The sequence below is a fragment of the Macrotis lagotis genome, chromosome 4, assembly GCF_037893015.1.
Source record: "Macrotis lagotis isolate mMagLag1 chromosome 4, bilby.v1.9.chrom.fasta, whole genome shotgun sequence".
Lineage (NCBI taxonomy): Eukaryota > Metazoa > Chordata > Mammalia > Peramelemorphia > Peramelidae > Macrotis > Macrotis lagotis.
The window spans coordinates 274,053,689-274,079,447 of record NC_133661.1 but is presented as its reverse complement, the minus strand read 5'-3'; the positions used below and the strand labels follow the sequence as shown (position 1 = coordinate 274,079,447).

Sequence of the window (25,759 nt, the reverse complement as noted above, 5' to 3'; positions counted from 1 at the left end):
GTGGAGTTTAAACAAAGACCAAGGACTATTCCCTTTAATTTAGAAAAAAAAAACTGGTATCTTATTGTCTGATCTTGCTATCTCTTATACTTTATGTTTCTTCCTTAGGGATGTGATTTCCCTCTCATCACATTCAATTTGGATCAGTGTATACCTGGAAACAATGTAAAGACTGGCAAATTGACTTCTGTGGGGTATGGAGGGAGGGAAGTAAGATTAGGGGAAAAATTGTAAAACTCAAAATAAAATCTTAAAAAAAACCTTATATAGTGAAATCCTGCATAAGGCAGCAGTTTTTGAATTAATGAAAAAGCTGAGAAAGCAACAGAGAGTAATAAACTCTCACTAGAAAGTGCAAGACTAGTACTGGTGAGTTTAGTAAAGAACGATCATAACTTGTGAAAGAGCTGGTAGAAATTTAAGGTTATTGAATTCTTAATCCCTCCATTTCTCCCTCCTTGTAGGTGGGGAGGCAGATTCCATCGTGCACCTCGAAGCCCTGGCACTTTGGGGAGAGGCTGGGATGCATAGGGGGAATCGTGGGGAATCACTCGTCCGCGGCGGGCTGAGGAAGCTGGCCAGCTCTTTCTCCCCAGGTCAAGGGAAGTGCAGCAGAGGCAGGCAGGCCCGGGATGGACTCGCCTGCCCGCCCGGGAGACACACCTCCCCGCAGCAGCCTGGCCATTGGCCCACGGCTCTTACTGGCCTTTGTGACGTCAGGGCTGGAGGCTGGAGAGAAGCCCGCTCCGGGGGGCGGAGCCAGCCCGGAGCGGAGCGGACGGGACGGGAGGTGTGGCGGAGGCCCGCGGGAGGCGGAGCTCCGTGCCGGAGTCCGCGACGCGCCCTGGCCGGGGCGGGGGGTGGCCGGCTCCGGCTGGCCGAGGTGCCCGAGCCGAGGGAAGCCGAGCCCGGCGGCGCGGTATAAAAAGGGGCCGCCGGCGCCGGCGCCGGGGCCGCGTCCTCTGCTCCGACATGTCTCTGAGGAGCAGCCTCTCCGGCCTCTCCAGGCTCCTCCACAAGCCGGCGCACTCCGTGCTCGGGAGAGCCCTTCACTCGCTGGCCGTGATCGGAGCCCCGTTCTCCAAAGGGCAGGTGAGGCCGGAGGACGGGAGCCCCCTCCCTGGGAGCCGGAGCGGGGTCCCCCCCGGCGGAGCATCCGCGCGCGCAGACCGGCGGATCCGGGTGGGGGAGGGGAGGAGCCCGAGGGCTGCCCTCTTTGGGGAGGGGGCTAGGAGGAAGCACGTGGTGCGCTCCTCGGAGCGGAGCGGAGGCGCTGGGCGCGGGGAAGCTGGCAAATTTCCGCTCTCGGGGGCTCCAGATTCGGAGGGCCGGCGTGAGAGAGCCGGGAGGCCCCCCGCACCCCGTGGCACGGGGCTCCGTGAAGCAGGACCCGGTGAAGATTTAGGGCTGGTTGTTGCCAGGCGCGGAAGTCGCCTTGGATGGGCACCAGGCGGTGTCCCTGGAGAAGAGACGAAGGTGTTACCAGCCTAGGGAGGGCTGGCTTGTCGTCCTCTACTTACAAGTGGCGGTGGAGTAGTGGAAAGAGTGGGTCCTGGGCATGGAGAGATTCTGCTGGTCCTAAATCGGTGACCTTTAATAAATCACTTAACCTCTTGGCTAACATCTCGGCTTCCCCTTTGTGAAAATGAACCGGGCTAAATCAATCCCGAAGGTCCCTTACCTCTGAAGTTCTGTGATCAAATTGATGGCAGCCCTTTTACCAAAGTGAAATGTGTAGAGATGTTAACCCGACTTCTCCAGTTCTGGTGTCTTTCTGCCCCCATTTGGTGAAGCAATGAAGTCATAGGTGCTGGATGTCAGTGCTCTAAATACTTAATTTAACTAGCATTCACTGATAAATTCTATCACGTAAAGTACAAGTTAACTTTCTAGAAAGCATCTTCACACAATCTGCCACCAATATCTCTGTGTTTATGTGACAGAAACGAAGAGGAGTAGAACATGGTCCTGCAGCCGTAAGAGAGGCAGGTTTATTGAAAAGACTCTCCAACTTGGGTAAGTCATTGTGGTTTGTGCTTGTGCTGTTATAAAGTTAACTGGCCAGACTCGAAAGAGGAGGAAGCTCTGAGTGGGTGGTAACTTAGAAACTAAAGTGGCAAATCAGGTCATTTTCTTCAAAATCTACTGCTACCTTCAACTTCATTTTAGCATCAGTGGAAATAACTCTTTAGAGCCAGTGTATTTCCATACTGATTATTAGCACTGTAGCAACAGGGAATTGGAATAGAGCTGAATCAAATTCGTTTTGTATGCAGTGTTGCTTTCTGTCTTGCTGAATAGAGTTCTCAGTGGTTTTACCTGGCCTTTTTTCTCTCAACAAGTCAGATAAGATCTCAAGGGTTTCATAAATATGAGGAACTAAGTTATTTTTTTTCCTAAAACGTTCTCTCATCTTGCTCAATACAGTCATAGCTGTGGCACTAATGACTCACCATAGTCTTATATTTATTTCCTCTTTTAAAATTCCACTAGTCTCCTCTTCCCAGGGTTAAATAGGGAAGCTATTACTGAAGTAATTGACACATAAGCATTACCTTATCAACTAGCAAAAAATAAAAATAGTCACTAGATGATACATGATAATAGACAAGATTTAGAAAGTCAAAAATATATTTTATTTTTAAAATGATTAAAATGTCAGTCATTATAATGGAAAAACTAATGTAGATAATTGAAACTTTCCAATTTTATCTATAGGTTTCAGTTTAATCCCTTATAAGTGCTTTTACCAAAGTTGCCAACAAGTAACTGTATTGAGATTTCAATAAGGTGAAAATGTTAGAGTGAACTGGATTGTTCAACTATTTGCCCCTCCTCCACCCTATACTGACTCATTGTCTAGAAGTTTCCTCCTCTTTAATGGGAATATCAAAGGATTCTTCATTCCTCCTCTTTCTTTTTTTCCCCCTCTCCCCCCAAAGTCCCCAATCAAGACAAGTTCTGGCAAAACATCTCTCTCTACTACCTTAATATTCTTTCCCCCCCTCCCTCCATGGTATCCTTCCAAATGTTTTTTTAGATAAGTACAACAGACTAACCTGTTAGCTATGCTGTTTATAAAAAGCAAGTATACCTGATTCCAGGGGGAAAGACTTCGAACTTAATTGAGAAAGAGCCCAAGAGTAGAAAGATACAGTTACTACCTTGGGATCTGGAAGCTAGGATAGAGTTTCATCAACACAGCCTTGACACTTGAGTAGTCCAAACCTCATTCCCAGTGTCCTGGCTCTGTTTCTTGGGGTAGCTGTTTCTGATCACACAAGGCTTCCCACCCTTCCCATGGTTATCTTTCATTCTCCATCTCTGTGTTTCTTCCCTGAGTTCCTTTTTTGAGATTGGGTTTAGGTAGGAGCCATTAAGACCAGTTTCACTGGGCTGCTAGTCTTTGCTAGCTGCTAGCTCTAGCTTCAGGCTTAATTATAATCATTTGCTGGTAGATAATGCTGTATTTTTTTTTAATCCAAGAAAGAGTAGGAATCCTTACCCTTATCATCTCTCTCGTTCTGCTTCCTTAGGGACTTGGTTTTGAGGCCTGCCACCTCTCTGGCAGGAGGTGGGAGACAGGGGCTCCCTCTTTAATAGTTTTTCATAGTACAGGTCTGGGCCCCTTAAGTGAGATAACTCACCTCTAGTTTATAGAGGTTCTTCAATGTTTGCCAGGTTCTCATCTCTGCAAATTAGGTCATTATCTGGCCAAACAATTGCCCAATAATCACCATTAGTTCTGTAGTTTACTGCATCCCAATTTTTCTTTATACTCTTATCTTTTGACCTTTCAAATAAATGAGAGGTAATCAAGTTGATTGGATCAAAAGTATCTTCTAGATGCTTTTATGGGTTTATGAAAATAGAGCTATTCAAAACCTCACCTCCTTTAGGAGATACAAGGTGATCTCATCTCTGAAAAATGTTCACCATTTATTAGATATAAAAGAGGTCTGATTAATATACAATTTTACATGTATATTGCAGATAATTTAAATGCCTATAGATTTATCTGCTTTCCTGATTTAATTTCACTATCTACATTGTTGATAGGACTGCTGACAAGCAGTGAAAAATAGGTAAAAGACAGATGAAGGGAGAAATCTGGATAACTAGACATAACCACATAATAAGGAATAATATCTTCACATTTACATCGTTACTATGTGCATTGTTTTCCTGGCTCTGTTTAGTTTATATTGATTCTTATAAATATTTCCATTCTTTGAATTATTCATGGTTACCATTTCTAACAGTATGGCAGATATTCTGTTACTTTCATGTACTACAACTTGCTTCTCCGTTCCTTAATCAATGGGTACTTGTTTTATTTCTAGCTCTTTGCTACCACAAGAAGTGTTGGTGTCCTAGAAATCAGCTTAGCTACTTATGTTTTAAAATTGTCCTTTTCCTGTTGCTTGAAGTACGTGCTTTGTACTCCTGTTTTCTCCTCTTTTTCTCTGAAAGCCTATGTTTTTAAATTAATGAAGCTGTCCAGCTGTTAAAACCAGCCTAAATGATCCTCCAGTAATTATTAATTTTATTTCTTCCAGTATCTATTTTATGATGGGATATTTCAATCCAGACACAATTGGGGAAAATTTGTATTTAACATATCCTGATCTCTCAGATGTATTTTTTCCTTTTTGCTTATGTCTACATTGGACACCTTAATTCTTTAAGGCTTGGAAGTCCGTTTTTAAAAGATTGTTGTTCTACAGCTTGCCTGACTGCCTTCTAATAAATTTGAACAATGTTAAGCATTTCTAAAATGAATGTAATTTTTATTCCACAACAATGCAGCTAGGCCTTTCTTTTTCAGTTCCATATATATACATATATATATATATATAATATATACACACACACACACACACACACACACACACACACACACACACACATATATATATAAATAATCAGGAGAATTTTTGAGTCAAAAAGTGTATGGACTAAATAGTAAGGTTTTTTTAAGCATAATTTCAAATTGCCTTTCAGAATAGTTGGATCAAATTAACAGTTTAACAATGAATTACCACAACTTCTCCAACAGTGACTATTTCCATCCTTTGTCATCCTTGCCAATTTCCTGGGTGTGAGGTAAAACCTTGGACTTGGATTTCTCTTATTTGTAACTTGATAGTTAACAATTTGAAATTCTTCTTTTGAAAATTATTTGTTCATATCCTTAGCTTATCCACTGGGCAGTGATAGGCACTCCCTTTTGATTCCGTACACTCCTTTGAAGTGGATTATTTCCTGTGAGCTTTACATTCTAGAGATGGCAAAAACAGATTCTGGAAATGGACTTCAAGTTCTAAATGACTCTGAACTTGGCACTAACTTTGCTGATTCATCCTAAGGGCATGAGTCCATTCCAAAAGTAGACCATCCTTTAGTACCTAAACAGTTGGAACAACAAAATTCTTTATCTGATTGCTTCATATATTTAAAATTTCTTAAAAATATATATACAATCTCTTATTTTAATATTAAGCTATAAATAAATGTCTTGGCTTACACTTCTTTAACCATCATAACATCATGTCTCTTCATGAAATAGTAAGAGGACAAAGTATATAAGATTTAGTTTTGTTTTAAGTATTAGCAGTTATATGAATGAAACATTCTTTCCTTTTCTAAACTGATGCTATCTCTTTAAATTGATTTCTACAAATTGCTTTTTAAAAGACTCATTTTCAATTGAAGAAAGCAGTTTTTTACTTTGATAATTGACCTTTTTATTGCTTCAGGCTGCTCTACAATTTTTAACTGGACCAAGTGGCTATAATGTATCCTTGAGGGTTGTTTTTTTCAGTCTGCATACAGGTTATTTGTGAAGGTTGAGTTCTGATTGCCACATTAAAAGAGAACATTTCACATCACTTCCTTTTTTCATTCTTTATTTTCCTCTTATTTTTGCCATTTTTTCAACCCCAACCTAAGAAAGTTCCTATAGTGATAATGAGATTTCATTTTTTATTATTCTATCTTTTTTATTTTTTCAAACAGGATTTATGTTTTCATTGTACCACCTAATTTATTAATTTGTCCAGTATCACCTATCTGCAAACTGACAATTCTGTAGTAACTAACTCCATAGCTCTTAAAGGTCTTCTGGTCTGCCTGGAAGTGAGAAAAACAGTGAGAAGCTATTGGTTGGAAGATATACTAATGGAATTTGAAGCCATTAGACACTAAGAAGAAAGTAGCAAGGTAGCATAGTAGATAGAGCACTGTACCTGGAATCAGAAAAAAACATGAATTTCAGATTTGGCTTCTGTCACATGCTGGCTGTTCAATCCTGCACAACTCACTTAATATCTCATTGCCTCTTGTTTCCTCAACTGTAAAATGGGGATAATTGCAGGATTGTTGTGAGGATAAAATAGATATTTGTAAAAAAGGACTTTTGACAGTATCTGGAACATAGTAGGCACCATATTCTCTACTTCCCTTAGAAAAAAAACAGAGCTTTTATTCTAAATATATGAAAATGGTTCCAAGGAATGTATTTTTTTCTATATTTTGCCTTTTTTCTTCAATTCTTATGTCACAGGTACCTATCATTGCCATAGGACCAATTGCAACTTCATACTTTTTTTTTAGGTTGTTTATTTTTTTTTTTTTTGCAAGGCAATGGGGTTAAGTGGCTTGCCCAAGGCCAAAGAGCTAGGTAATTATTAGGTGTCTGAGGCTGGATTTGAACTCAGGTCCTCCTGACTCCAGAGCCAGTCTGCCACCTAGCTGCCCCCTACTTTTTTGAATAACAATCTAAAGTAGACAGTGCTTGGACTTGTTTTTCTTTTCATAGTAGACTAGAGTAACTTCTTGGTCCATCCTTATTGGTCTATTCATTTCAGTCAGCACAAAGAGTCTAAAAGGACCTGGGTATTGCCCTAGTAGACTGAGGGTCCTTGACCCTCTTCCTGATGGTGATTGGCAACTTTCTGATGAGGGTTTCCATTTTAGAATGTGGTAATTCTCTGAGGGAGAACTGAGTGTTCTGTAACTATATAGGAAAACTTAAGTTTTAAGTCTCTGCCTTTATAATTATAGTAGTTTGACTTTCACCTCAACAGAAACATCTATTTTTAAGATGACAGGGTTGTCATCTTAAGAATGAGTGGTTAAGGGGCAGCTAGGTGGTGTAGTGGATAGAGCACCAGCCCTGGAGTCAGGAGTACCTGAGTTCAAATCCAGCCTCAGACACTTAATAATTACCTAGCTGTGTGGCCTTGGGCAAGCCACTTAACCCCACTGCCTTGCAAAAACTAAAAAAAAAATAAATAAAGAATGAGTGGTTGGAGAATTAGTTTTGGAATCACAGAGATTGCTCTTTCCTGACTTTCTTATATCAATTTTCTGATTCTTGGCTATTCACTTAACCTCTCAGTGGCCTCAGGCAGCTCTCTAAGAGATAGTCAAGGATCTGTAGAAGAACATTGCCTACACTAACAAAATCACAAGTCCTGCTCTTTCCCACTTCCCCCCCTCCCAAATAAATATAAAAGAAGGTCTTAGACTAGATGAATGCCTAGATGAACTCTGTGCTACCCTCTGGTTTCTAGTGACACCTTAGGCTTCCTATATCACTTGGGTCTGAATCATACACTAAAGGTCTTATCTATTTTTCTTTGAACTTCCCTATGAAGAACCATATATGCAAGAATTACAATGCTTCAAATAAAAACAGCACAAAAAGCAAGTGAACTCAAGAATAGATGCACTGTCCAATACTGAAACCAGAGGGTAGACCTCCACAAAAGCTGAATGTGGACAGACCCAGTCAGAGTTACCATATTGGTCAGTTCTGCTTGATTGTTCACCTTTGTACAAGGGAAAGCTCTGGATAAGTTTGGGAATTGGGGAAGATAGAGAATTGATTGTGATGTTAAAAATCAGATATATGCATGTATAAATGTATTATATATATGTCTGTGTATACAAGCAAAGGTACCCAGGTTTCTCTGAAAATATTTTAGTGGCAAATAAAAAATCCTCTCTTTTCCCCTGCAATTTTCCTTCAAGCCCATGTACTTGGCTTCCTGCTTGTCTTGGTTAACCTGGTTAGCTCAGTTTCCTATGAAGAAAGTAGGCCTTTTCAGTTTGTTGGAAATAGCTATATCTATAGATACAGTCTATGTGCACTCATACTCAAGCAGATAATAAACCCTTTTAGCAAGAATTGTGAAGGAAGTAAACAAGATCTAATCAAGCTGTATTTTTATCATCAGAATTCTCATTATTTTAGTTAGAAGGAACTGGTTAAATAGTTTTGTTTTGTTTAGTTTTTTTGTTTTAGTTTTGTTTTCAAAGTTTGAGTTCTGTAATGCTAACGCCAATACTCTTATTTTTCAACTTGATGACATAAATAAGACCAAAATTCTAATGAGACAGAGATAGTAGGAACTTTTATTGCCTTGTACATACCTTTTTTTAACTTTCTTTCTTTCTTTCTTTCTTTCTTTCTTTCTTTCTGTCTGTCTGTCTGTCTGTCTGTCTGTCTTTCTTTTTCTTAATACATATAATGGCAGTTTTCAACAATCATTTTTTTTTTTACATTTTTCTCTCTTCTTACCTCCCCACCCTCATAGAAAGCAATGTAACATAGTCTCTGTATCTGTCAATATGCTAAACATAGGTCCATATTAATCATGTTGTAAAAGTAGGATCTCATTATTATACCTTATGGAGAAGATTATTTAAGTTGATCTCTCCTACAGAGTGTTTTTTCCTCAGTTTTTCCCATTTTGGAGTCCACTTAAATAATCTCAAGACTCAAAGAAGTAGATCATTTCCAAGATCCTTTCTGTTTGGTAACCTTTGATTCAGTGACAGATCAAGTTTATATGTCTCTCAATGGTTTACTAGGTGCTTTCCTCACAATGAATCCATGAGGAACTTCTGTACTTCAAAGGGTACAGATTGAACTTTATGTCCTTTCATACTATATGACTCTGGGTCCATGTCCTTTTATAAATCCTCCACAGGGCTTCTGCTCAATTAATTGGGTGTTTTCTTTTATATCTCCATTTCATGGATACTAGGGGAACATTCTCTTGCTCTCAATATATGACTAGCTCACCTGTTCTGTTCAGAGAGCTCTAATACTCTTCTGCTTATTTCGACATTGGTAATTTGCTATCTTTCCAATGCCATGGGTAATTCATGTGGATTCTTTGATAGAACTATACAGCATCACTGGAAGAAGAGTTAAAAATAGATCAGACAATGCCTAAACAAATTGTGGTATATGAATATAAAGCAATACTATTGAACAATAAGAAATAGCAAGTATAGAGAATATAAAGAAGATTGGGGGAATGAAGAAGAAAGGACTTGTAAGTTCAACAACAGTATGCACAATGGGCCAACAGTGATTGAATAGTAAGTTTGGATTTTGGCCTTGAAGAAGAGACAAAATATACTTTCCTTCCCTCTTTTGCAGGAATAAAGGACTATGGTATGAAACACTGCATATACTGTTAGACTTGGTTGATGAACTGCTTTTTTGTCTTATTTTTTATTAAAAGGGATGGTTCTTTGGATGGATAATATTTTGGGACATGTTGGTATAAAAACAAAAAATAATCAAAATTTAAAGCATTTAAAAATGGTGGGCTTTGTGGGAGAAGTTCGAGGTTGTTAAAAGCACTTTGCAGTTTCCCAAAGGCATTCTAGTTTGTTTCTACTCCCTCAGTTCTTTTTTTGTGCCCGTTCAAGATTCATGTACTGATGACCAACTCTGGGTTATCATCCACTAGATTTAGTCACACTTTCTAGTGTGACCCTAGCAAGTTACTTAACCATTGTTTGCCTTGGTTTCCTTATCTGTAGAAGGGGATAATAATAGTACCTATCTCTCAAGATTATTGGGAGGATCAAATGAGATAATATTAAAATGCCTTGCCCAAGGCATCCAGTTCATATGTAATTTTTGGTCTAGGAAGGCTAGAGTTTGTCAACACATTCATTTTCAAATATATTCTTTCCCTTTCCTGAGCTCTACAGCTATCCTTTATTACAAAGAATATAAAGCTGGAAGAGGGAGAAGGGCAGGCAGTCTAGTAAAACTAACTTGTTCCAAAAGAATTGTACCCTGCTTCTCCAAAGAAGGTGCTTACATTTTTTTTTTAATTTTCTCATTTTATTTTGGTGCTTACCTTTTTAACTCTTCTATTTTCTAGGCATGTAGAAAAAGTTGCCAAGAAAAGGTACAATTTGCCCTGGTAGAGGGAATTCCTTACTGGGAGCTCCCTATACCAATCTAGGCTCTGTTATTATATCTCTTAACTATATTCTATCTCCATTTCATGGATTGTACTATATATCTATAATATAATATAAGTTATTTCTGATCAAAACCTTTGTTATTATAATTACGTTATTTTCAGTAACTTTTTGTTGCTATTCCATGGTATTCATACACAATAACTTGTGTATTTTCTAATCAAAGAACATATACTTTGTCTAATTTTTTTGTACTCTAAAAAGTTGTATTAGCACCTAAAATAAGAAACAAATCATAAATAACCCTTTTTGATTTAACACTTGCTAATAATCACCTAAACAATTTACTTCCCCTGCAAATCATATAATGGATCTTCCATGAAATCAATTAAGCAAATTTTGATAATAGCTACCCTTGTGACTAATAATATAACCATTTCATGACATGTTCAGTGACTTAATAGGAATGAATTCTAGTCTAGCATTTTCACTTAGTAATAATCTCTGATTTATAGACTTCTTTTGATGGGAAACAAAGCTGCCTTTCATATCAAGGGCTGAGGCTCTTTCCTGTGTGCCAACTAAAGATAATGTTTCTTGTTTGTAGGATACCTCTACCATGTCTTCCAACTTGATTCTAGGATCTTTTAAATCTGGTGAGACTTGTATTCTGAACAGAAGTATGTCCTATATTGGGTTCAGGTTGTGACAGTTATTTGTGTTCTTCAGCTGACATATTTATGTTAGAAGTTCTCATTACATTCATAACCACAATTTTTGATTAACTCACTTTCTTTCCAGTTCTCTTCTATAAAAATTTTGGGCAGAATTCCTCATTTGCATCTCTAAAAGACAAGATTGATCTCAGAAGGTTTTAAAGTGATTAAAGTAAAATAGAATCACAAAGGGACCCAATAATAGTGAAATAGATATAAAACAAAATTCATGGATCCTCCAGGTTAGGAAGCTCTAAGTATTCTATATTTCTAAATTTTGTGATCCTATCTTTTCCAAATAATTGATTTGCATTTTATGGAGGAATTTTGGTTCATTAAACACATTTATATGCTTGCTTCTGACCTAAAAAATGAGCCATAGAGTGGCTAGGTTACGTAGTGGATAAAGCACTGGCCCTGGAGTCAGGAGTACCTGGGTTCAAATCCAGTCTCAGACACTTAATAATTATCTAGCTGTGTGGCCTTGGGCAAGCCACTTAACCCCATTTGCCTTGCAAAAACCTTAAATAAATGAATGAATGAATGAGTAAACAAACAAACAAACAAACAAATAAATAAATAAGAATGAGCTAGGTGTGCTAGTTATGTGCTGTTTTATAGAAAATGAACTGGTTTTTCTAGGGGTTTTATTCTTTTATATAACTTCATTTCTAAGTATATTCCTTCCTCACAGTGTTGTCATACCTTGTAACAAAAAAATGAAAAAGAATTCAATACTTTAGCAAAATATATATGTATGAAAATATGTGTATATATACCTACATATATATGTTGTGTGTGTGTGTGGCACTTGGCCCTTCTCTGTGCTGGGAGTGTCTGAACCTCTTTGCTTCTGATCACTCCCTTTTTTGATTGTGGGCTGCTAGCTAAAATTTTGTGTGCAATTCTGGTATAGAAGGTGTAAGTTTCTCTGAGAAACTACATTTTTTTTTTTAGTTTTTTAGTTTTTGCAAGGCAATGGGTTAAGTGGCTTGCCCAAGGCCACACAGCTAGGTAATTATTATGTGTCTGAGGGCCGGATTTGAACCCAGGTACTCCTGACTCCAGGGCCAGTGCTCTATCCACTGTGCCACCTAGCCACCCCTACATTAATTTCTTGATAATTTTTTAGTCTGAATCAAATTTCAGAATTTTGCTGGAGATATTGGGAGCTGGGCACAATCTATGTCTATTCAGGCAGTCAACTTTAGCTAGAAGTCTCCCTCCTAAACATATTCATGCTTTCCAGTCTTTCTATAACTCCTTACTTCCCCAGGCCATCATCCCAATCCTTGATATACAGGCTCCTCTGTACCCATTAGTTAACTTCTAAACCACTTTTCTCATGCTAGGTTTTGCAGTGGATAGAGGTGCAAACCTTTCATAGCACCTTCTTATCCAAGGACCTTATCTAAGCTGAAAAAAATCAAGCTCATTTGATTCTCTGAAGGAGCCCTTTTCCTTGGTGAGGTCATACGCTTAATTCTATCCCTTGCCTGCAGTATACTGCTATCATCCCTCTTAGCTGCTGAAAGAAATATGGCCAGCAAAGCATTTCCACTCTTTAAATCTTCCCTTGAGTCTGGCTGTTCTCAAAAACATTGTCCTCTGTCTCCTCCCTTTCTCAGCCAAACTCCTTGAAAAAGCTATCTATATACATTGTATACAAGTCCTTTCTCTCTTAAAGTTTTTAAATTTTATTTTTATTTTGAATTTAAGCATGAAGTATTATACAGAAAGCCTCAAAGCAATTATATAAGGCAATACTGTCTACCATGTGCCAGGAATTGTATACATGAATATTGTTTCATTTGATCCTCTAAAAAAACTCCCCCTGGGAGTTAGGTGCTAGTCTCTCCATTTTTACAGATGAGAAAACTAAGGCAGACAGCAGTCAAGTGACTTTCTCAAGGGTTATATAGCCAGGAGGTCACATTTGAACTTGGGTCCTCAATGCCACATCTAGTTGCCACCTAAGTTCCTGAATAATAAATTCAGAAATTTTAAAGCTTGTCTATTTTCTTTTTATTTTGTACATTAAAAAATGGTTCAATAATTCTCATTTTTTTAACCTACCTTCTAACAACCATACAGTTTAAATTCCAACTTAATCACTTAACTACAACTGCTTTTCTCAAATTTTCCTATGATCTCTTAATTGTTGAATATGATGGCCTTGTCTCATTCCTCATCTTTTCTGGGTAGAATTATGACATTGATGACATTGCCCTCATTTCTTATGCCTTTTACCTTTCATTGTATTCCCAGGCCTAGCATGGTACCTGATCTATATAAGCACTGGCTTAAGAAATGTTTACTGACTTAAATTTTTGCTGGCCTCCTTGTTTCATTTCCAATCCCTGGGCACTTGTGATGGCTGCCTTCCACTTTTTGCTCCTTACCTTTACCATGTGGAATTCCTTTTTAAAGACTCCCTCAACTCTAGGGCCACCTTCTCCAGGAGGACTTTCTTGGTTTATACCACTCTTCCTCCTCCCCTCCTGTTTGCAGTCTTTTACCTTTTCATATACAGGTGTGTATATTGTTTCTACCATTAACATATAAACTTCTTGAAGTTTAGGATTGTTCTTTGTAATTCTTCAAGCTCAGGCACAGAAGAGCTTAATAAATATTTGGTTAATAGTACACAGGTCAGCAGTAGCTTACTTGGGAAAACACTGCAACTAGGCAGGGAAAAGGAGGTGCTGAAAGCCTAAGCCATTCTTAGGAGGATATTGATTAGGAAGCACTTATTTAGCTCTGGCCTGTAATTCTACTGAACTAAATAACGGGCTTTAAGGTGCTTGATTTGGAATTAGGAAGATCTAAATTGAAATCCCACCTTAGACACTTAATTAGCTATTGGACCTTGGTCTCAGTTTACTTATCTGTAAAACAGGGATAATTACATGCACCTCACATGATTCTTGTTAGGATCAGAGGAAAATTTATGCAATACCCTTTACAACTATTGTAAATATTAGTTGCTATAATTACCATGGTGATTTGATTCTTTTGCTTTGGAGACTTTTTTCCTATCTGAAAACTGCCTTATAGACTAAGGCATATAAAAAACTACAGTATTTCTCTGTGCCCACTGTTCCATTTCATACCCAATGCATGTTTGAAGTGCTTAAATAATTACAGTTTGAGGAATACAACTGCTGTCAAATGAGGAGGCTCCCTCTACAGATGCAAGTCAGTGCCTTCTTTGTACTCCTAGTAGTTAGAGGCCCAAAGTCCCATGGCCATCCTGTTTCTGAGGTGGGGCCTCAAGTCCAGGTTCTCCCAGCCTGCTTTTTATGCTTCTATGATACACTTGGCTTTATTTAACACCATTTAACGCCTTCCTTTATAAAGTCCAAAGACCAGGCTCATAGCTTGGGATTAGAAAGGTCCCTTGGAGGCCAAGTCCAAACTTCCTATTTTATAGATGAGGAAACTGAGATCCAGGAGGTGAAGTATACCAGAAGGGGAGTTAGCTAGGATATGAAACCTCTGACTCCAGGTTCAGCGATCTGGCTGAACCATGACCCCAGGCTGCCCAGCATCTTCAAGGCCAAAAGCAACAACTCATGTCCATTCCTGTTAGATTGAAGGAGCACACAGGAGCAAAGTGGGGAGACAAATATGATGGCCCTAGGCTCTAGGGAATCTTTCTTGGGGAAAGACAATATTAATATATCTAGTTAATGTAACCTGATTTATTTACCATAACTTTAATAGGGCTTTCTATAGTTTTCTAGAGTAGTTATCCCTGATGCTTGTTCAAAAACACAGTCAGAGAATTTTTATTTGTAATTACCGATGGATTTATCCATTGGAAATGTTGCTGTCTAGTACTAAGAGGAGCCTTTTTTTTAAAAATCCTCATCAACTAACTGCAATAGCCTACTGGTGGGTTTGTCTGCCTCCAATCTCTCCCCATGCCAATTCATCTTTTATTCAGCCACTAAAATGATTTCCTAAAATTTTGTTCCTACAATGTTACATTTCCCACCCCAGGTCTTCAATAAACTTCCAGGATAGTTCCCTATTAAATATAAAATGCTCTTCATTAGAAGAGCCTTTTCCATGTTTCCTACATATTACTTACACTTACATTTCTTACACTTTACACCCTAATTGGGTAGTTCTGAACTGGCTGTTCACAAAGAAGCATTCTATCTCTTGGCCCCAGGCTTTTTCTCTGGCTGTTCCCTTCACTTGGATGCTCTTCTCTCTCTTTTAGGCCTACTGGTCTTCTCTAAGTTCCACTTCAGAAATGGGCAATTATGTATTCTGCTTGTATACCTAGAAACATTTTCCCAATTCCTCCTAATTCTAGTAACCTTCCCTGATTACTACTCATCTTGAATATAGTCTATTTTGTATATATTTGCATATAGTCTCCCATAATAGATTGTAAACTCCTTGAGGACAGGGACTGCCTTTAGCTCCCCACCCCATCCCACCCCCTTAGCACAAAGTCTGAATAGTAGTAGGTATATGATAAATGTTGATTGAAAGGGGATCCTTGTTAGAATTTCTTAAAAATAAGAAATAGGAGTTCTGCTGGTGATCCATTCAGACTTAAAAGAAATGTTAAAATGGATAGTTTAAAGACCCCCCTCTGGAATCTTGGAGAGAGAGAGAGAGAGAGAGAGAGAGAGAGAGAGAGAGAGGAGAGGAGAGGAGAGGAGAGGAGAGGAGAGGAGAGGAGAAGAGAAGAGAAGAGAAGAGAAGAGAAGAGAAGAGAAGAGAAGAGAAGAGAAGAGAAGAGAAGAGAAGAGAAGAGAAGAGAAGAGAAGAGAGAAGAGAGAAACAACAAATACCTGAGTGCTTGAGGAACCTTACCTATTAATGTAAGAAAGAAAGCCTGTTTATTATGCCATTTCCCCTCTTTTTTTGAGAAAAGATGTTAAAGTAAAAAAGTAGATGTGGGGATTACGAGTAAATTTGGATTAGAAGCTAGGAATCAAAGAAAAAGAAATGGGCAATTATGCATTCTGCCTGCCCTGTTCTGCCCTTTGGACAGAAAAATATTTTATAATCTATTCCCTCTGCACTGACCCAGATACACCTCTTCTCCTAATGTCCAAGCTGTGAGATGGGGGTCAATAAACATTTAAAGTCCCAGACACAAGACAAGCTTCTATGAACAAAACAATGGATCCCTGCCTTAGCCTGAAAGGATCTTTGATCTAACTTTCCTTACCTCTTATCTACTCTTATCTACTCTCGAGCTACTGCCCACACCTTCTAATATCTAAATTACCTCAGCTTCCTGCTCCTTTAAAAGCTTTTCTATTGAATTGCTTGTCTTCTTTTGGGAAGGAAGTCAGCTCTCATCCCCCAAATAATCTCACATCCCAGTTAATCTTCTTTACTGTTTATAATATGATGACTTGTCTTCTTGTGAAGCCCTTGGGAGCATGATTCCCCAAGTAATGATCCTGCTCCTATACCTTTCCTTATTGCTCATCTTCTCTTGTGGGTTTATGTCATTGATATTGCCCGTATCTTTCTTTACTGCTCAACCCTTCAAGATGGCTTTTTACTTAGGGATCAGTGGTTTCCTGTCTTTCTTTTCCTGAGCTACTGCTATACTACATATACCACAGCAATATTTAAATAAATCTTTTTGTCCCTAAAATTCCTTCTAGGTCAGTGTCAGTCTTTTACATGGATTCTTTCATGTTCTACTTGAACCCTTAGCCAGTTTACAGTTTTCCCCTAGCATCATTTAGTTAGCCAGAAACAGTTATTTGAAATGGAAAGAGGGAATTGAGAGCCATGTGCCCATGTTTCCTTCTGTACCCATTTAGTTTTTCTTCCTCTCTCCTCGGCCATAAACTAATACCAGAGACTACACAGCACTTTTACTTGAAGATCCCCCTTCCATTTTCTCCAAATACTAAACTCTCAATTCTGTTCTCAGTTCCCAGTTTGCTACTTTGATAAATATGCATTTCTTAATTTCCTAAGATACTTGGTAGGAACTCAAAATTTGAAAACAATAGTATTCCCTTAAAGTAAATCAGAAGAAAGTGCAACCATTTGGGGAAAAAAAATGCTTTGGATACCTTATTCTTATAAATTCCTTGAGTAAAGGATCTTTCAAAGTTATTTAATATAGTTTTAAGCTCATCACTGGTTCTTCTCTGGGTTTTTATTTACCCTGAAAATTAGAGAATCACCAGAATGAATGAGAACTTTGATCCTTTTCCCCATTTGAAGTAAGTTTGTCCTCAACTATTTAAGCAGTTCCATCAAGGTCAAAGGTGACAACTGGAGCAGAACTGGCTTCTAACCTGTGGTGGCCAGTTGAACAAGGCAGGCCAAAAACAGGAGTCAGGAATTAAACAAGTTTAATTTCAGAGTTAGGAAAATAGATTTGCTAACCAAAGTCCTTCTGAGAAGGGGGATTTGTGGCTGGTGGCTGGCTAGGGCTTTTAAGCTTGGGGACCCTACATAATGGGGTAGAAGTAGGTGGGCTTCTAGTAATTTGATAGCTTTGAAGAGAGGGGAGAGTAGAAGGTGCTATAGCTCAAAGACAAAATCCTTTCAGGCTGGGCCTGGTATTTATTGTTTTGGTGTTAGGGACCTGTCTTATGCCTGGAGGCAGGGATTTACTAAGTCCTTGTGGGGGAAGCAAGATTGTTTTCTGAAGTTCATTGACCTCATCAAGGGTACAGTTTGTTTGCTGGGCTTTAGTTCTGTAAAACAGGGTGTCTCCTAATATCTTGATACTGGTAACTTCTAAGTTGAACTAAAAGATCAGAGTCCAGTGTTAAGAAACTATTAGGCTTCCAGGATCTGGCATTTTTATAGCATCTTCACTGCCTAGAACCACACAGTCTTCTCCCTATTCCATTATTTGACCTTATCCTTTACTTTCCAACCAAATTAGATGATTCTCTTCTCTTCCTTTACCCCAACACTATTAGATTTTTTCCCCACCTACTTTGTTCCTTTTGCCTGTTTAATTTGCACTCATCCTTTTGATAATGCCTCAGTCCCCCTTTTTTTTTTTTAGTTTTTTGCAAGGCATTGGGGTTAAGTGGCTTGCCCAAAGCCACAAGAGCTAGGTAATTATTAAGTATCTGAGGCTGGATTTGAACTCAGGTACTCCTGACTCCAGGGCCAGTCCCTCTCTGATATTGGCCTTTTCCTTTAAAATTCATTGATATACTATTTTCAGCTTACTTAACACATCATTGGGTCTTATATTCCTACAAGACTAAAGTTACAAAGATGGAGATGGTACTTCAGTTTCCCTGAAGGGATTTAATAAATAGATCACAGGCCAAAACTCTCTTCAGATCTAATAGCTAATAGTCATTTTCCAAACCTTTATATCAGAGGAGCATTTTTTTCCTTAAGAGTGTTCATTGGTTATAAGATCTTAAATTTGACTGTGAAATTTAGGCTCATAATCTGGGGTGGGGGAAGCAATCCTAGATAATAGGTGTTTTACCTACAATTCTAAAATGTTATTGCAATTAATGGCTAATATTTGTGTCAAGAGTTTTTTTTTTTATTTTTTAGAGTAATCCATGTTCATTCTTTGGCAAATACTATGCTGCATCAAAACAGAATTGATTTCAGACTGGAAAGCTTGGTTTTAAACCTAAAATTGTATTATGAAGTAGAAGAGAGCTTGTATTGTTAATGGCCCTTTTAAGGAAGGGAAAATAGTTGTGTAGTTGCAGAAGTCAGTGTATCCTGTTGGAATTTGCAGGTGAGACTATAAGGCAACCTTTTAAATATTTGGTTATAAGAACAGGGTATAAGATGTAAATACTCCTTCCATTATCTCAGTAACATTTGATCCTTTCATTATCACTTCTAAAGTTTGAAATGATCTTTGGTCTCCCTTTGAGCTCCTTGAAGATATATTGTAGAGCATAAAATATTCCCTCTAAAAGATACAGCCTCATAAAGTATCATCAATCTTGTCAGAATATTTTCTTTTTGGTTTTGTTTTTAGGTTTTGCAAGGCAGTGGGGTTAAATAGCTTGCCCAAGGCCACATAGCTAGGTAATTATTAAGTGTCTGAGGTTGGATTTGAACTCAGGTACTCCTGACTCCAGGGCCTGTGCTCTATCCACTGAACCACCTAGCTGCCCCTTGTCAGATTAAATCTTAAAACATTTTAGAAGCAGCATTCTTCCATTTAGACACTCACTTAGCTTTCAGGTTCATGCCCAGAAGACAGAGATTACAGCACTTTGATCTAGGAGGGACCTTAGAAAACTAATACAACTTCATTTTACAGATGAGGAAACTGAGCCTCAGGTCATTTAATAGCTCAAGACAAGAGTCAAATCTTTCAATTGCTACATAGTACTGTGGGAAAAATTTTGAGAATAAAATAGCAATTTTTTTGTTTCTGTCCCTTTTTCTTTTTTTGGTTTTTGTAAGGCAACGGGGTTAATTAAGTGACTTGCCCAAGGTCACATAGGTAATTATTAAGTGTCTGAGGTTTGATTTGAACTCAGGTGGTCCTTACTCCAGGGCTGGTGCTCTAATCCACTGTGCCACCTAGCTGCTTGGTCCCTATCCCTAACTTTTGCCAGTAGAGAAAGCAAAATTAACTTTCTTCCTTGCCTTTGTTTGGTTCTTAGGTTATCAGGTAAATGACATGGGAGATCTGAGTTTCACTCCTGTGACCAGTGATGAGCCCTATAACAACCTGGTTGTGAATCCTCGATCAGTGGGCCTTGCCAACCAGGCTCTGGCGGAGGCAGTGAGCAGAGCTGTGGCTTCTGGCCATCGCTGCCTCACTTTGGGAGGAGACCACAGGTGAGGAAGGTTTAAGGGTATCACTTTAATTAGTCCCCTAGCTTAGCCTGCATATTCATACACATGACATTGGGCAAATTAAGTTTATCTGCTTTCTTATCAGGAGTAAACTTTACCTCTCAGCTCTGTTGTGAAGATTAAATGACATAATGTATCCTTCCTATTTGTATTTTGCTTTTTTTCTTCAGGTTTTTGCAAGGCAAATGGGGTTAAGTGACTTGCCCAAGGCCACACAGCTAGGTAATTATTAAGTGTCTGAGATCAGATTTGAACCCAGGTACTCCTGACTCCAGGGCCAGTGCTTTATCCACTGTGCCACCTAGCCACCCCTATTTGTATGCTTTAATTGTATAAAGATTAACTAAAAGTACTTTATAAGTAAAGTCACAGGCATGCTAAAGATCTCCTCTCTAGACTGGGGATTAGGAAATTTGAGAATTGATCCAGGCTTCTATTAAGGAAGACTGATTAAGTCTTGGATTAAATGGAGATCAAGAACTTCCAGAACATTGTACTAAATATTTGCTAACATAACTGATGCTTTCACATTTAAAGCAACTGTCAGTCATACAAAGTATTTCTCCTAATAGTTCTGAAGGTCAGCCTACAGTTCAGACCTTTGAAAGGCTGATTTTTCTTTTCTTATCCATCACATAGCCTCCATTTACTGATTACCCACTTACTAAAGGCAGTGCCTGCCATCGAGGGATCAAAGACTTGGGACTTGGTTCAAGGAATCTTGTAAGACTAATATAACCATACATAAAAGTAAAGATGTAGTATTTGTGGGCTGGAGCCTGAAAGAAGATAGGTAGGCTTAATAAAGGAGAAAGAGTGGCTGGGAGATAATGAGTGCTTATGTCCAAGCACAGATAGGACTTTGGCAATGCTGAAGATGTCAATAATCCTACCTCACAGTTCAGTGTGGTTTCTAGTGGGTAGTTCTTTCAGTCAACTCCAATTAATCAACTTCAATCTGTAAATAACCTCTATCCTGTGATTTTATTTTGTCCTTATGCTAGCTACCTGTATTTCAGTGATCATTAATTCATGGATCATTAATTCATGGTTTTAGAAGACATGAATTCTTTTGGTTTATTCTCCATCTGTCACATGTCAGGCAAGCTTAGGGGTTTGAAAAAAAGGAGGGACAAAGGGTAAGGTGAATCTCAAATTGCTAACTTGTTAGTAGCAAGTGAAAAAAAGTTTGGGGAAAGGAGGGGGGAAGGGACTTGATCCCCCCCCAAAAAAATTTGTTTTGTTTTTCCCATAATATTCCCTACCCCCATCCACTGACCTATCCTTTTCCAACTTTCTATAAGGCTCTTTTTCTCTGTCAATTACCATGGATTTCCATACACTTAAGAAAATAAGACTTTTGCTAAGGAACAAATATTCAGAAAAGAAGTAAACATATTAGTCATATCTGAAAATAAGCACTTCTCTCCTGAGGTAGGAGGAATGTTTCACTATTGGTCTTCTTTCAAGGTTTTTTCCTTCACGTTACTAGTTATTTTGTAAATTGTTCTGGTTATGCTTACTCTGTATCCATTTACTCACCTTAGAAAAAGTTTTCTTTGTTCTTTACATCACTTTTTTGCAGTGTGCATAATATCTTTTAACAGCCAACCAGTCCAGTTCACCCACCTTTAGAAAGATTATATTTCACATCTGTATATTGAGGGGTATATTTCATCATTAGGTCCTCCCAAACTAAGATTGCTCATTCCAGTTCATGAGCTGCCAGTAAGCTTTACATTATAAGTAGACAATAGGTATAATTTCTTATACCTTTCATTATAAATGACAGATCTGGTGCTCTACCTACTTGTAAAATGCTTTCATTTCAACCATTGTGTATTCAGAACCTGCTTTGTACAAGGTAATATGGTAAGCTGGGAAGAAGGGAAATCTGTAAATTAAAAAGATGTCATTCCCTATCTTCATAAAGCTTATTGCTTTACCTGATCTCATGCAGTTCAGCACTATTTTTTCATAAAGATTTTGAGTTTTACAATTTTTCCCCTGATCTTACTTCCCTCCCCCCACCCCCCACAGAAGGCAATTTGTCAGTCTTTGCATCAGCACTAGATTTATTATTTATTTATTTATTTTTTAGTTTTTGCAAGGCAATGGGGTTAAGTGGCTTGCCCAAGGTCACACAGCTAAGCAATTATTAAGTGTCTGAGGCCGGATTTGAACTCAGGTACTCCTGACTCCAAGGCCAGTGCTCTATCCACTGCGCCACCTAGCCGCCACCTGTGCCACCTAGCCACCCCTCAGCACTAGATTTAAGTGATGAATCTTATTGAATGTAGATTGGACCCAATATTGTTTTTTTTTTTCCAGGTTGGAGCATAGGTCACATTTCCAGGGTTTTTATTACGTAGAAGAGTCAAACACTGAAAGGAATGGGAATAGGGAATACTTCTAGGTATCTAGATAACGTAAATCCAATATGAAATGTTACAAATTAAGGCTTTTTAAATTATTTTTTTAAATCAATGGCACTGTGAAGAATGAAGAATGCTGATTTGTGTCACTATAATTTTCTTTTTTCTAAGAAAGTTTCTTTTTTGAAGACTATTTTTACAAAACATGAAAAATAAGCAAAAATTTGGTTCCTTTTGAAGTTCTGGTAAGGTTATAGGGTGTTTTAACTTTTGAATTTCCTAAAATTTTTAACAAATGTTTGATACTTTGAACCTACTGCTCAGGAGACTGTTTCATGACTATCTGGAGGTTTTATATATATATATATATATATATATATATATATATATATATATATATATACACACATATATATATATACACATAATGGATTCTATTTAGTTATGCAATGAGTGAACACCTATGTCACCTATAAAAATAAAATTTTATTTATTTTTTCATTGACAGAATTTCTCCATTATCTTTCCCTCTCCTAGAGAGTCATTCAATTTGACAAAAAATATCTTTTAACAAAAGGGGAAAAAATGAGCAAAACCAATCAACACATAGAAAAAGTCTTAAAATTTATGCAGTTCACTGCAGCTGTGAACCTTCTACCTCTGCAAAGAAAGTGGTATGGGGCAGCTTATCTCTCTTCTTTGTAGTTAAGCTTGTTCTTTTATAAATTTGCAACATTCACTTCTGTTGGTTCTTTCCATTTACATAATAGTAGTTGTTGCATGTGCTATTTTCTTGGATACATTTACTTTACTCTGCACCAGGCTGTGAAACTCCTAATGTGAGCCCCGGTGATGTACTCCTGACTTGTTAAGGTTCATAACTATATTCTGTGCCATTTACCACAATACTCCTTTCCATTATCCAAACCCAACCTCATCAGCTTTCAGTTTGTGTCTAAAGGACAGAATGTGAAATTTAGAAGCATTTTATTATGTTTACTACACTTCTTTTTTTGCAGTCTGGCAATTGGTTCCATTAGTGGCCATGTCCAGCATTGCCCAGACTTATGTCTCATCTGGGTTGACGCTCATGCTGACATCAACACACCCCTTACCACTCTGTCTGGGAGTCTGCATGGACAACCAGTCTCCTTCCTTCTCAGAGAACTGCAGAACAAGGTCAGTGGGTTGAACTGGTTACCAGAATGTTGACTTACAAACTCATTCTCCAGGCTTTGGGGGGCAGTTATGGAAGATAGAATGAGTATGCTAGATTAGAGAGGCTTCCCACACTAAGTAGAAAAGCAAAGAATGTTGTTCCCACAATCACCATAATCCTATTATTTATGGAGAACCATTTCTCTTGGATGCAGCTTTGAGAAGTTAAGTCAGAACCTAACATTTCTTCTGGCAATGTAGACAGCAAGGTTACCCCTCAGTTGAAGTGCTGGGTATACACTGCATTCTGAACTGTGCTGTGGTATCAATGTGGGTAAAAGACAAACCTCTTCACCACCATCCCTGGCTGCTCTCCTTTACCATCTTTGCCATTATCCTCTAGGTGGAGGGTACCTTCCTTGCCCTCTCTGAATAACCCTGGGTGTATTAAAATTAGTGTTAAAACTCTGGCTTAGTCTTTCTCTTAGAAGGGAGTCAAATTAGGATAAGTGGCAGAAAAAGATCTACTCATTCTTGCAGGCCTGGACTTTTGCTGTCAGCAACTTGCAACAGTTATGCTTCACTAGAATCTGATCTGTAAACAGTTCTGTAACATGCAAAGCAGCAGAGAAGGACTTAATCAGCAGTACTTATGCAATTTAGTTAATAAAAAATGTAATTTAGATTAGTTAATGAAAAACTGAGGCTATCCTTCAATTGAGAGATGTTATTTCCTTTTGGAAAACTATACTGCTGTTTTCAGCAACTATTTACAGCAAGTGGCTGCCCTTTGAAGTATTTTTCCAGGTCAGCGTGTCCCAATCTGTTTTTCACACAACATTCATTGAATGACAGGGATAAAAAGTAGATAGTAAAGGCTGTCCTATGAATGCAGTAGAAATGAAATTACTTTCCTGTCTGGAACCATACCTATAGTTTTAAAACTATTAGAATATTTTAGGCCAACAGAGCTGCCTCTTATGGTCCTGCTCAAAGTAAATTTCCATCTTCATGATTTCTCTTCAAGATTGGGAAATTTCCCAACTTGAGTGACTAAGGGTATGTTGGCTGTCATCCCATTAAAGAATTCTTAGCCATAGTATTGGACTTCTGCCCCCCCCACCAATGAATTTTAGGGAGGTAGAGCTATATCATTAAGCATATGACAGGGCTTTGGAAATTATTTGAAGCTCTAGTTACATTCTGTACTATTACTTTACTGAAAGCTCTACCTTGAAATGATGACTGCTTTCAATTAGGAGGGTTCTCATGGTAAATGTATCTTAAATTTTTTTTTTCCTTTTTTGAGTAGGTGCCATCACTTCCAGGATTCTCCTGGATCAAGCCCTGTCTTTCATCCCCAGATATTGTGTATATTGGCCTAAGGGATGTGGATCCTGCTGAACAGTAAGATTTATAAATGATTGTCATGGCCATTAAGCCTTTTTGACCCTCTCAGTGTCCCAAGCAATAGCTATTCCTTTTGGAAATGATCCAGGGGGACTGTGCGTTCTGCTCTTGAGGTTGTGGGTCTTCTGGACCTTGCTTGGTTTGAACTTTGTTCTTTTAATTCAAAGACCTTTTCCAAACCCAAATCTCTCTACTACTGCCAAGAAGCTGGTATTCTTGGTGTCTGTCTTAGAATCTACTCCCTTCTTCCCCTTCTATTTTCTAACTCCATAGGTCACATACGGACTTAGAAAATCCCAAATTAAAATTAATTCTGTTGTCCTGTATTTTATTTTGTTAAATTTTATTTCCTAATTTTTATCTGAACCTCCCTGAGTTTGACACTTATCCTCTAGATCACTTATGTGTTTTCTAAGACTTTTGGTAAAGAAAAAGAGCATATGCAGAAATGGAAATAATATAATATCAGAGAAGAGTAATTAGAAGAGCATTTTTCTTTCTTTTAAATTATCTCAAACTAGACTAATTAGCATCTAAGCTTCCTATGTCAGGCCTTAACTAAAGCTGCCCCACTCTAGTTGTTTCTGGGTAAGAATCTCTTCCCTTTTAGAAAATATTGAACTTCTATCTGGGGATTTTGGATCAAACTTAATCACCTCAGCCTACAAACCCAGACTTTTTAGGTCAGCCAGAAATTCTTACTAGCTGGGGATTATTGAGTGCTCAATTATTACTAAATTATATTTATCTCTTAAATGTTTATATATTATAATTTTTTACAACCACACAGTCTAAAAATTATTCCCATTTTTAATTGGGGAAGCCAAGCACCCTGTCAACATAGCTTTTTCAAAGACAAACCCACTCAAGTTTTTCTAGGTTCGAAATCCTAGGTTTTGTTTTTCTACTCCACCATTCTGAATCACTTAGCTAAAGAGTTTTCCTCCAAACAAGGATGTACAGAGAGAGAAATGTGACAGGAATCAAAAGTTATTTAACTTCACGTGGGTCTCCCTCAAAACTTGAAATAAATGGCTGTTTCCTTACAAAGTTGGT

General features: G+C 38.2%; 1 protein-coding gene across 1 annotated transcript in view; it reads left to right on the top strand.

Annotated features, from left to right (window-relative positions):
- Positions 1-782: 782 nt before the first annotated feature.
- Positions 783-25,759, top strand: part of ARG2 (arginase 2) — a 28,585-nt gene continuing 3,608 nt past the window's right edge. Inside the window, exons 1-5 of the mRNA XM_074236063.1 lie at positions 783-1,092; positions 1,944-2,016; positions 19,565-19,742; positions 23,155-23,314; positions 24,606-24,700. Coding sequence (XP_074092164.1) covers positions 973-1,092; positions 1,944-2,016; positions 19,565-19,742; positions 23,155-23,314; positions 24,606-24,700 — 626 coding nt within the window. The 5' untranslated portion in view covers positions 783-972. The remainder of the gene's footprint in view (positions 1,093-1,943; positions 2,017-19,564; positions 19,743-23,154; positions 23,315-24,605; positions 24,701-25,759) is intronic.